The sequence below is a fragment of the Molossus molossus genome, unplaced genomic scaffold, assembly GCF_014108415.1.
Source record: "Molossus molossus isolate mMolMol1 unplaced genomic scaffold, mMolMol1.p scaffold_m16_p_8, whole genome shotgun sequence".
In the NCBI taxonomy this organism is placed as follows: Eukaryota; Metazoa; Chordata; class Mammalia; order Chiroptera; family Molossidae; genus Molossus; species Molossus molossus.
This window is the reverse complement of record NW_023425402.1, coordinates 100,327,977-100,340,559: the sequence shown is the minus strand read 5'-3', so window position 1 is coordinate 100,340,559 and position 12,583 is coordinate 100,327,977. Positions and strand designations below refer to the sequence as shown.

The following is a 12,583-nucleotide window of genomic DNA, read 5'->3' as shown; positions in this document are numbered from 1 at the left end:
GAGTTATCCTCAGACTCAAGTTGAGGACCAACAAGTATAAATCAGAAAAAGAATTCAACTTCAATGTGAGAAAGAATTTTTCCTTGGTCCCTATAATTATAAAGCAATATATGCCCATTGTAAAAGACTCATTAAGGACAATCATATATATATATATATGCAAAAAAAAAAAAAATCACTGTGATCTTTCTGCCCAGAGATAACAACTATTTATATTTTCAAATAATTAATTTTATTCACTGTTTAAATATAGTTGAGACAATATTGTATTTGCCATTTTATCTTTTTTGCTTTTATCTCACATTCTAAGCATCTTTCCACGTCAGGTAGAAGACTCCCAGTCGCTGTCAGAAGTTGGCCAACCACTAATTAAAATGTTAGGGGGTAGATTTAAGTGCTATAATCAGGAATGCTGGATAGTTTGACCCCTGAACTCTCTAATCCTGTGCTCTGTGGCTCTCAGGATCCCTGGGCTATGTTTCAATTCATTCCAAACCTCTGTGGGTGCTTAAAATTAGATATTTGATGGCAAGCTGTTCAGTTCCACATCCAAGAAATTATATTTCCCAAGGAAATTTCAAATTTCATTACAGAATATAAGGCTCTGAGAACCTTCATTTCATATTTCTCAACCTTAGTACTAACCAACTAATATAGATCTGGTCTTAATGCAATAGAAAGGTGTGCTTGTCTTGATACAACATACAAAGTAACCTACACAACAACAGCCATCAAACAACATCCCCAAGACACGGATGAATGACATTGTATGATACAAGTACAGCACATTTCTGTGCAGCAAAAAATGTGGTTTCACATTTAAAAATTTTTTTTTCCTTTACTGATTTTATTTATTTATTTATTTATTTTATCCTCACCCGAGGATATTTTTCCATTTTTTGTACAGATAGAGTGGGAGGGAGAGAGAGGAACAGAGAGAGAGAGAAACATCGACGTGAAAGGGACACATCGAGTGGCTGCCACCCGCACGACCAACCAGGGCCGGGGACAAACTGCAACCGAAGTACGTGCCCTTAGCGGGAACCGAACCCGGGTCTCTCCGGACCGCAGGCCGACGCTCTAACCGCTGAGCCAAACTGGCCAGGGCTCCTTCACTGATTTTAGAGGGAGGGGAAGTGAGAGGGAGAGAGAGATAGAAACATCGATGAGAGAGAACACTGATTGGCCGCCTCCTGCATGCCCCGCACTGGGGAGCGGGCCCACAACCTGGGCATATGTCCTGACCAGGAATCGAACTGGCTACCTCTTGGTGCATGGGTTGACGCTCAACCACTGAGCCACGCCGGCCGCACTATTTCACATTTAACTTCAGGTAGGAAATGAGTCTTTCTACCTGAAGATCCTTCAGCACTTCTACCCCGCAGCTGACCCAGCAAAGAGAATAACACCAGAGAGAACAGAGACAGAAATCCTCCGCTGGAGAGATGGAGAACTGAGTGATCACTGAGCCACAGTCAGCGCCCTGCAGACCAGAGAAAAGCAAAGTCTTCCATAGAAATCAATCCCTAAAGACACCAGTTTGAAGATAACACCTTGAACAATGGCCGGAAGCTAGACTAAGAGAGTGATAACAAGCCAGAAGGGAGAAGAGATGGCCTGGTGGGAACCAGACTGTGGGACAGGTGGTAGACAGTCCTGGCTTCAGATTCCAGCTCCACTACTTACCAGCACGTTAACCAAAGCGAGTAATGAACCTCTCGGACACTTACAGACTTTGCTGTGATAGTTAGGTGAGCTAATTTAGATCATTTGAGTAGCATACCCTATTGAAGTTCACCACAATGCATACATTTTTGTCATTAGTATTACCACTGTAGTATGTTGGTTCAGTCAATTCTATGCTTTTGTCATAGAGAGTTAAAAGGACCTGCAGGGAAGTATTCTGTGTCCTAAGTCATGTTTCTCAAACTATTTTCACCCCAGATAGCCTGTTTTTTCTAGAAGTCTTTCTGAGAAGGTCAAGTAAGGGACAAACATGTTGAATCAAAGTTGGGAGGGTCTGTCCTGAACCCTCACCCTGTGTGAACCCAAGAGTGGTCCACTGGCCTTGATGACTGACCAGAGTACAACTTTTAAAACAACCAGTACAGCCCTGGCCAGTTTGGCTCAGCAGTTAGAGCGTCAGCCTCCGGACCGGAGAGACCCGGGTTCGGTTTCCGCTAGGGGCACGTACCTCGGCTGCGGTTTGTCCCCGGCCCTGGTTGGGGTTGTGTGGTGGCAGCCAATCAATGTGTCTCTCTCACATCGATGTTTCTCTCTCTTCCTCCCTCTCTCCCTCCTGCTCTATCTGAAGATAAATGCAAAAATCCTCAGGTGAGGATAAAAATAAGTAAATAAATAAATAAATAAATAAGTAAGTAAATAAATAAATAAAACCAGTACGTAGATGGTGAACTGTGCAGAATCTACCGACTGCCTTCCCAAGACTCTGGTGTCCAGAGAGGATCAAACAGCTGGGAACCTCCCCATACTCGATGCATCACAGGACTCCGCTTCATGAGTTTACTTAGGTCTCAGTGCACATGATCCCCCCGAGAGCTAAATGTATATAAATGTATTCACATAAATTAATGTTCCAACCTGACTCAGTTCTTGGGACCATCAAACGCCAGAGCCTGAGGAACATGTGTTCCCACCCAAACTGGAAAGTCGTGTTGTGTTTTTCACACCAAGAAGTCTAGGGAATCAAGAAGCATTTTCTTTCTTTCCTTTTCATCTTTTGCTTAGTATCATCTGTTAAAGTAGCCCTGATATTCTGTGGGACAAAATGTGCCAGGGATTTCACCACTAGAAGAACATAGGGAATGGAGGGAGGGGTATGTAATGAGAAATATGTACCCTAAATGTTTTTAAACAAAAACAGGCACTGGAGTAAATGCCACTTCAAACACCAGCTTGGATTTTGGAAGTGAAGTCATGATGCCCTGAGAGGACCCACTCGCTTCCCAAGGACAAGCAGTTTTGATTCCACCAGAGGCTCTTTCACACTAGGTTGGAGCCAAATGGAGAGAGAAGAGCTCTAAAGGGAAGAAAGTGCCACTTGGGTCACTTAAGGGCCGGTGCCTTTTGGACTTAACTCTTTTCTGCTTATTGGAGTTACAATTTTCACTTAAGAAATATATAAAATACATTTTCAGCAACCAGGTGACACAGCGATCAGATTCTCCTTCCTTCTTGTGTATCTGTGCCCAACACCATTGACTGGCAACCTGACCCTCTCCACCTTCATGCATGTCAACTTCTGTTACGGGTTGAATTAGGTCCCCCCAAAATAGATATGGTGACGTCCCCCAATACCTCGGAATGGGATTTTATTTGGAAATGGAGTCTTGACTGCGATAATCAAGTTAAAATGAGGCCATCATGGGGGGCCCTGATCCGATATGACTTGTGTCCCTATTGAAAGCAGAAATTTGGACACAGAGACACACACAAAGAAAAGGACAGCAGCCCTAGCCGATTTGGCTCAGCGGTTAGAGCGTCGGCCTGCGGTCCAGAGAGACCCAGGTTCGGTTCCCGCTAAGGGCATGTACCTCGGTTGCAGTTTGTCCCAGAGAGACCCAGGTTCGGTTCCCGCTAAGGGCATGTACCTCGGTTGCAGTTTGTCCCCGGCCCTGGTTGGTCGTGCGGGTGGCAGCCACTCGATGTGTCCCTTCACATCGATGTTTCTCTCTCTCTTCCTCTCTCCCCCTCCCACTCTACCTGAACAAAAAATGGAAAAATGTCCTCAGGTGAGGATAAAAAAAAAAGAAAGAAAGAAAAGAAAAGGACAGCAGAGTGAAGACATGGAGAGAAGACATCCACAAGCCAAGTGGTAGCCTGAGGCCACCAGACGCTGGAGAGAGGCAAGGGACAGATTCTCCCTCATGGCCCTCAGAAGAAACCAGTCCTGCTGACAGCTTGGTTGTGGGCTTCTCATACCAGGATGGAGAGACAGACATTTCTATTTCTAAACCCCCCGTTGGTGGTACTTAGTTATGGCCGTCCTAGGAAATGAATATGCCTTAGGGGCTAGGGGAGCCCAATTCCCTATCTGTTCTCTTCCCAAAGCCCTTGAAGCCAGGTTGACTGTGTCACAGAATTTTGGACAATGAAAGGTAAGTGGGAGTCTGTTGAAGCTTCTTGGTAAATGTTTGGCTTAGTAAGCTGAAAGGTTAAGAACAGGGCAAAAGGGGGAGGGGCAATTTGTAGAGCACACCTCAGGTCTTTTGGGGCATCAGGCTGGGTCCCCACAGCTCCCACAGAGCTGCCAGACCAAGAAACATGCCAATGGAGGAAAATAAAACCTTATGTGTACAGAAAACAGGACAAAGGAGCTTCAGCGTCAATAAATGTTCGTGAGCCTGCCCTAAGTTGTCTTTAATTTAGGAAATACATAGAAATCAATCACAGTCATGTCCTCCCTGTACATAATCGATTCTCATCCAAATGATTAGCCAGTGATGATCTGGATGATTCAGCAACATCTAAAAGTGAGACACAATTTTGGCCTCAAAATTCTAAACGAAAATCTGAACATGTCGCAACTTTCTGTCATTGTGTAAGAAGTCATTTCAAAAACACCTGTTACAAGTGTCCTGAAATTTCAAGGCCAAATAACATCTACATGCTCATTCTGAATGACTGGAACCTGACAGTAGAACATTTCTTTAAAAGAGTGGCTTTCAACCGGCGGTAATTGCACCCCCGGGGACATATGGCAATGTCCGGACATGTGTTTGGTGGTCACAGTCAGAGAGGAAAGGAACGCAGCAGGTACCTGGTGGGTAGAAGGCCAGGGCTGCTGCTGACCACCCTACAACACACAAAACGGCCCCAAAACAAATGATCACCCCGTAGGAAACGTCAACCTGGCAAGGCTGAGAAACTGCGCTAAGTTACAGTAAAGCTTTCAAAAAAGAATGCTAGAGCCCTGGCCGGTTTGGCTGAGCGGTTAGAGCGTCGGCCTGCGGTCCGGAGAGACCGGGGTTCGGTTCCCGCTAAGGGCACGTACTTCCGTTGCAGTTTGTCCCTGGCCCTGGTTGGTTGTGCGGGTGGCAGCCACTCGATGTGTCCCTTCATGTCGATGTTTCTCACTCTCTCTCCCTTCCTCTCTCTCCCTCCCACTCTATCTGTCCAAAAAATGGAAAAATATCCTCGGGTGAGGATAAAAAAAAAAAAAAAAGAATGCTAGAGTTTGCAATAAGCACAAAAGCAAGGAATATATAAAAATGGCTTGTTGAAAAAGTGTGGATGGCTGGGCCGGTGTGGCTCAGCGGACTGAGAGGTCCCAGTTTGATTCCCGGTCAGGCACATGCCCAGGGGTGTGGGCTCCATCCCCAGCAGGGGGCGCACTGATGGGTGTTTCTCTTTCACATGGACATTTCTCTCTCTCTCTCTCTCTCTCTCTCTCTCTCTCTCTCTCTCTCTCTCTATATATATATATATATATATATATATATATATATAAATCAATTTTTAAAAAAGGAAAGGAAAAATGTGGGTAGTGTCCTGAATTGTACTGAGAAATGCAGTTACAGGAGAGTGCAAAGGAACAGCAAGGGGTAAACGAGAAAAGCCATGTTCAGTAAGTAGGAGTCTCCGTGAAGTGGAGACTTTGCCAGGCCCAGCTAAACCCACTGCTGGGCCGCCTCGTGGGTATTACTCAATTTTTGAGTGTGTGTTTAACCACGGCAGCTGGCAGGGGTGTGCCGCCCCCTCAACAGACATCAATTTGTAAAGTTCCCATTCTTCAGAAACATTTCTAAGACAATATACGAAATTCATTTTCTCCTGATTTTACTTGAAGATGAGTCACACAAGAGGCTAGCTATATGCTTGATTTCAGGCTTTTAAATAGGAAGAGCAGGTATTAAAAAAAATTACAGGGTAAGAAAGGCACTAAAAAGACTCTGACTCATTCTAATTTTTATGGGAAGTGGGGGAAGGCCATCCAGCTTAACCGATTTACGGCATTTTGCTTTAGAAAATAAACATATACATCATGCTGACAATTTGTTTAATTAATTAATTTTTTCATTGATTTGTTTTTGTTACAGATGTTTCTCCTTTTCTCCCCATTGACACCCTCCTCCCCTTCCCCCCCCCCACCCCATCCCCAGCTTTGTTGTCTATGTTCATTGGTCATGCATACATGCCTGTAAGTTCTGTGGTTTATCTCTTCCTCCCCAATCCCCCCCTTCTCTGAGGCTTGTCAGTCTGTACCCCACCTCTATGTCTCTGGGTTAATTTTGTTCAGCAGTTTGTTTAGTTCATCATACTGACAATTTTATGCCATGTTTCACATGCCGGAATTAAAGCAGTTTCAGAAGAACATTTGGAAAAATAGGAGAGGGGAGCAATAAAACGAAACGCCAAAGAACCCTTAGCTATTGAAGCACATCTATTAGTATTCAAGGTAAAGAGCCTAATGAAGTTTTTCTGCTCTGTAAATCATGTCCGTCCCCGATCTAGTCCCTACCTGTGTGTTGAATCACAAGAAAACCCGAGTTACTCCTGGAGACCCACACATCTTACAAAGATGAACATGTCATGTCCACAAAGTGCATCACATATGGGCCAAAAGGGTCGCTAGGGTTGCTCCCAGAGCACGTGTGAATGTTGGAGAATCTTCAAAAGGGAGTTTAAAATGCTATATTGTTAACGGAAATGCACAGACACACCCCTGAACTTTGAGTTAGCGGTCACTGTAAGATTTTTAGGAACATAAAAGATGGACATGTGCACCTTCTCCTTTTGACCAAACACGAACTCAATAGAAGAAAGAGTGCCTAGTGGAATTACACGCAGAATGTGGATATTACTCACTTTAAACCTCACTGATTAGAACTTCAGTGATTTGCATTTGATGATAACAGAGTTGGGCTGAAGATGACTTGACTGAGCAAAGCTTATAGAACATGAGACCTAGTAAGAGTATAAACAAGATAACAAAATCAAACACGCTTCGGCCCCATGTGTGAAGTAAATCATTTTTCTCCACTTATTAAGTAGGTCCCCTGGAAGACTGTTCTAGGCACCAACTCATTAGCAAAAGGAGGAGAGAAGGAGGGAGGGAGAGAAGGAGGGAAGAGAGAGGAGAAGCCAGGGCAGCAATAGTTAATATTTATTGTGGCTACTTGTCAGACAGTGTGTGAAGGACTGAATAACAATTTGTTTCTCATTAAATGCTTACAATAAACAAAAACCTTTTGAGGCAAATACTGTTACAGGTCTAGAAATCCTTACCTGTAATTCCAAAATCCAAAAGGAGCTGAAAACTGACAGGTGTTTTGGTACCTCATTTACCAACAAAGCTTGGCCTGATAGGATTTGGGGGCAAGCCCTGACCGGAAGTGACGTGGGACTTCGTATCATCACAGGTTTGGAACAATGAATGTGGCAGAGTAGGGGTCTGTCCCTGGCCCCACCAAGGAGGAATGTGTCAGGCTGCTTTCTCTATTGCATTTCTAAACTCTGAAAAATTCTGCATTTGAAAACGTACTGGATCCCAGGGGCTTCAGATAAGAGTGTGGACTGTGGACTGTCCCTGGACGGAAGGTGAGTAAACAAAATCCCAGAGGCCATGACGCCGGGGACCCGCCCGAGGCGGCACCTGGAGTGAGTGAGTGTGCGCACAGACAGGGCGAGCCTGGGGGTTTGACTCCAGACCCCAATGTAGTCTGCGGTCCTGTGAGCGACTCCGGGCTTTGTGTGATATGTCACCGAAGGGAGAAAACCACCTGAAATGATACGTTTAACTAACTCACGTAGCTCCTGCACTGAGTGTGCTACAGGAGTGGGTTTCCTGTCCCTCGCAGGCCGATAAGAAGCCCTCGCCCACTCACCCTTTTCTGGCTTTCTTCCCGGCTGCTCATTTCTCGAATCTCCTCCAGAATGGCCTCCTCTGTGGGCCCAGCCATGCCCACGCTGGCGCCGAGCAGGGCCGCCAGGCGCCCCCTGAACGTGGCGTGCTGGCCCCGCGCGGCCTCCGCCGCGTGCAAACTGGCCTTCAGCCGGGTCTCCAGCCCGCACGACTGCTCCCGCAGGACGCCCAGCTCCCGCTGCCAGGCCTCCCGCAGGGCTCCGACGTCCTGCTCGAGGGCTTCGCGGGCCCCTACAGCACTGCGCAAGTCCTGCAAATGACATCCAGGGAAGACGACAACATCAGCCAGGCAGGGACACCTGCATCTGCTTTCAAGGACTCGGGGTGACATCCTCATTCCACTGGAAAATCTAAAGTCCTTCCCATCCCTTCGGGAAGTGATTACGTTGTCCAGGCTATGTCAGGTCCACTTAGGTGTCCAAACACGAGAAGGATCCCTGCCCTGGCGGGGCAGCTCAGTGGGGTAGAGCATCGTCCCTATTCACCGAGGTTGCAGGTTTGCTCTCCGCTCCGGCACAGACCAGAAGCCACCACTGAATGAACGCGTAAATGGGTGGAACAACAGATCAATAAATTTTAAAATTTTTTCTCTTTTAAAGAAAAGAGATATAATATCAGGGCTAGGAAAAAAGGAAATTTGACATATAAGCCTTTGATCTGTGAACTTCTGGAAAGAGTTAATAAAACAAATCATTGACTAACACACAGTACATTCCATTCACATCTAGTACTAGGTGGTTTTCAAGTCTGGTAGAAGGGACCGTGATTTTGAGTAACAGTAAACCCTCAGATTCCTAACTAAACACGAAAAAGTATTCAGTAGGGGTGTCTCCTTAATACTCTTCTCAATAACAGACCAGCCTTCTCGTAGAAACATCACTGCCGGAGGGACAGTAAGGCCTATCTGTCAATATTCATTTTCTCACGAAGAGACACAAACACTGGCGGGGCTGGAGAAAGGAGCAGAAATGACTAGTCACTAGTGGGTGGGGGAAATAAAAGTAGAGGGAAAGAAACTACCACATGAAGAATAACAATTTTAAAGAATGTAGTATGTACTATTAGGTTCATAAAAACATGAAGGGCATAGGGAAAGTTACCTGTGCACCTACTTCTATGTACCATAATTTAGAATGGTCCGAAGAGACATAAATGGAGCATCTTGAAAATTCATTTTATAAAAACACCTGTTAGACTTCTGGTCAAGACAGCGGGTAGGTAAACACGGTACCATCCTCCCACAACCACATCAAAGTTACACCTAAACTACAGAACAACCATCATTCAAAACCGCCTGACATCGAGCTGAATGGACGTCCTACAACTACGGAATTAAAGCAGCAGCCACGCCCTGGCTGGTTTAGCTCAGCAGTTAGAGCATCGGCCTGCGGTCCTGAGAGACCCGGGTTCGGTTCCCGCTAAGGGCACGTACCTCAGTTGCAGTTTGTCCCCAGCCCTGGTTGGGTCGTGTGGGTGGCAGCCACTCGATGTGTCCCTTTCACGTTGATGTTTCTCTCTCTCTTCCTCTCTCCCCCTCCAACTCTACCTGAAAAAAAAAATTTAAAAATGTCCTTGGGTGAGGATAAAAAACAAAATAAAAACAAAGCAGCAGCTACATCCAGACTAGTAGGAGGGCGGAGGGGACGGGCTGGTCCCACACCCACGTGTGGCGGATACAAATCAGGAGGACACCTCGGCTGGGAAGGTCCTTCCTGAGGACTGAGGGGTCCCCGTCTCACACCAGGTGCCCCGCTCAGGGTTCCAGTGCCAGGAAGAGAATCCCCATCACTTCTGGCTGGAAAAACCAGCAGGAACTGAGGCTCAGAGAGGCTGAGGCGGCTGGAGCCCCAGGCAGCTCCTTAAAGGGCCCGCGCACGGACTTGTCGGACTCTCTCCCTCTAAGCTTGGAGGGGAGGCAGCTCGAGGGGCGCCAGAGACACACAGGGAAGAACTGAGCTGTTTGGCACTGGAGCGAGGGCTGGAGAGGGGGCTTCCTCGGGGACAGACGTGCTGTCAGAGGCCTTTGTTCCTTTGGTGAGCCCTTCCCTGGGGCAGCAGACAGTCGCCATATCTGGGACTCCAGCAACCTGGTTCACACTGGTAGCCCCGCCCTGCTGACTCCCTGAGGCCCCGCCCCACCCAACTTTCAGGCCCACCCAAGCTGTTGACAGTTGGTTCACTATAGGATTGGCCTGTCTTGGATCCTGATTCAGGTTTTCCTAAATTCTTTCAAACAAGCAGCATCTGGTCTCAGATAGTCCCTTACCTCTCGTTAAGTAATACACAGAAACAAACACAGGGAGGCAGCCAAAATGAGGAGACAAAGAAACAGGTCCCAAATGAAAGAACAGAACAAAACTCCAGGAAAAGAACTAAGCAAAATGGAGATAAGCAACCTAGCAGGTGCTGAGTTCAAAATACTGCTTATAAGGATGCTCAATGAACTTAGTGAGAACCTCAGTGAACTTAGTGAGGGCCTCAAGAGCATAAAAAAGGACCAGTCAGAAATGAAGGATGCACAGTCAGAAATGAAGGAGGCACTAACTAAAATGAAGAATAATTTACACAGATTCAATAGTAGAGTACGTAAATCCAAGAAGCAAACCATCGATTTGGAATATAAGGAAGCAAAAAATGCCCAATCAGAACAGCAAAATGAAAAAAGAATCCAAAAAATGAAGATAGTGTAAGGAGCCTCTGGGACACATTCAAGCGTGCCAACATTCGCATCTTGGGGGTGCCAGAAGGAGAAGGGCGAGACCAAGAAATTGAAAACCTATTTGAAACAATAATGGCAGAAAAGTTTCCTAACTTGATGAAGAAAACAGACATATAAGTCCAGGAAGCACAGAGAGTCCCAAACAAAATGAACTCCAAGAGGCCCACACCAAGACACATCATCATCAAAATGCAAAAGGTTCAAGACAAAGAGAGAATCTTAAAAGTAGCAAGAGAAAGGCAGTTAGTTACCTACAAGGGAGTTCCCATAAGACTGTCAGCTGATTTCTCAAAAGAAACTTTGCAGGCCAGAAGGGAGTGGCAAGAAATATTCAGAGTGATGAAAACCAAGAACCTACACCCAAGATTACTCTATCCTGCAAAGCTGTCATTTAGAATCGATGGCCATATAAAAACTTTCCCAGACAAGAAAAAGCTAAAGGAGTTCATCACCACCAAACCGTTATTATATGAAATGATAAAGGGTTTTTTGAAGAAAAAGATAAAAAATAAGAACAAACAAAATGGCAATGAATACATATCTATTGACAATGGAATCTACAAACAAAATGAACAGGCAGAACAGAAACATTCTCATAGATACAGAGAACATTTTGTTGGTTGCCAGTTGGGAAGAGGGTTGGGGGAATGGGTGAAAAAGGTGAAGGGATTAAGAAGCACAAATTCATTGCTAGACTGACAAACCTCAAAGGGAAAGGGGTTGGGGGGGGGTGGGAAGAAATAAACCAAAGAACTTATATGCATAACCAATGGACACAGACAACAACAGTGTGGGAAAAGGTGGGGGGGGGGGCGGAGTGGGAGGAGGGGACCAATGGGGGGAAAATGAGGAACATCTGTAATACATTTTACATCCAACAATAAAGATTTAAAATAAATAAATAATAAGATCATAGGAATGAGAAACTCTATAAAAAATAAAGAAAAAAACACCTGTTGACATCAAGTTCCAAAATATATGTGTTCACATTAGATAAGATTAAGCAGTTGGTTAACCCGCACTGCTATAGGTATCGCCTATTTAACTGACAAAACTATTTTGTTTTTTATTAAAAATAGTATGTTAGGGTCAAAAACAACTACAAAAAAACAACATCTTTGAATAACAAATTCTATATCTAAACTAGCCAGTAGCACTTCAGGCTGTTAGTTAAAATACAATCAACCCTTTTGCCTTAAAACTGAACTCTAAAAGACATTTATCTCCACCAACAGAAAAAGATTCCTTGAAATGATACTTCCAACCTTTTTATTTTTAGAGAAAAGAGTGTCTTATTTTTTTCTTCCTTCTGGTGATTTTGTTGTTGCTTAAAGCAGGAAGTCTCAGGCGTCGACTTGAAGGAGCAGCCACGGAGTGGAGGTGGTTAGCAAAGGCTGCCCTTCCGGAGACGCAACAACTAAGCTCATTACGGAACCTACCTTGTGAAATGCTTCGCTTTCCAAGGCCCTGGCCACAGCTCGCCTCCCCTTCCCTCTCCAACGAGGCCTCCTTGCAAAGAAGCCCCACTTCTGCTGCTGATTACATTTGCCCCTTAAAGTAAAGAGTCAAGGACCCTTTATCACAAATACAATATTTTAACACTTTACGGGTGTCTTTTCAGATAGCAATACAATAGCTGCTCAATGCCAGTAACTCTTATCCGCCCGGTGATCACAAATGAGGCCTGCGTTTTACTTGGAAACTCCTATCCTAATGTGTGCTTAGAAAACGGAGGCCCTGAATTTGGTGATGCAGGGATAGACATTAATTCTACTCTCCTCAGTTCTAAAAGCCTACAGAATATTACATATTAATTTTTATATGGAAAGAAACCCCCTAGTGCAAAATAGGGAGTCTTTGTGGCCAACACATTTTTAACCAAGGATTTTCAAAAGGTCCTCAAAATACACAAAACAGTATGTCAGACACTCGAGGGCACTGGACTATCAGTCTGGAGGAAGGGGGCCACCTGGCGGCTT

At 45.2% G+C, this 12,583-nt stretch overlaps 1 protein-coding gene across 1 annotated transcript in view; it reads right to left on the bottom strand.

The window, feature by feature from the left end:
- The window catches only part of CCDC170 (coiled-coil domain containing 170), a 64,917-nt gene that overhangs the window by 28,618 nt on the left and 23,716 nt on the right, over positions 1 to 12,583 (bottom strand). Inside the window, exon 5 of the mRNA XM_036248751.1 lies at positions 7,848 to 8,135. Coding sequence (XP_036104644.1) covers positions 7,848 to 8,135 — 288 coding nt within the window. The remainder of the gene's footprint in view (positions 1 to 7,847; positions 8,136 to 12,583) is intronic.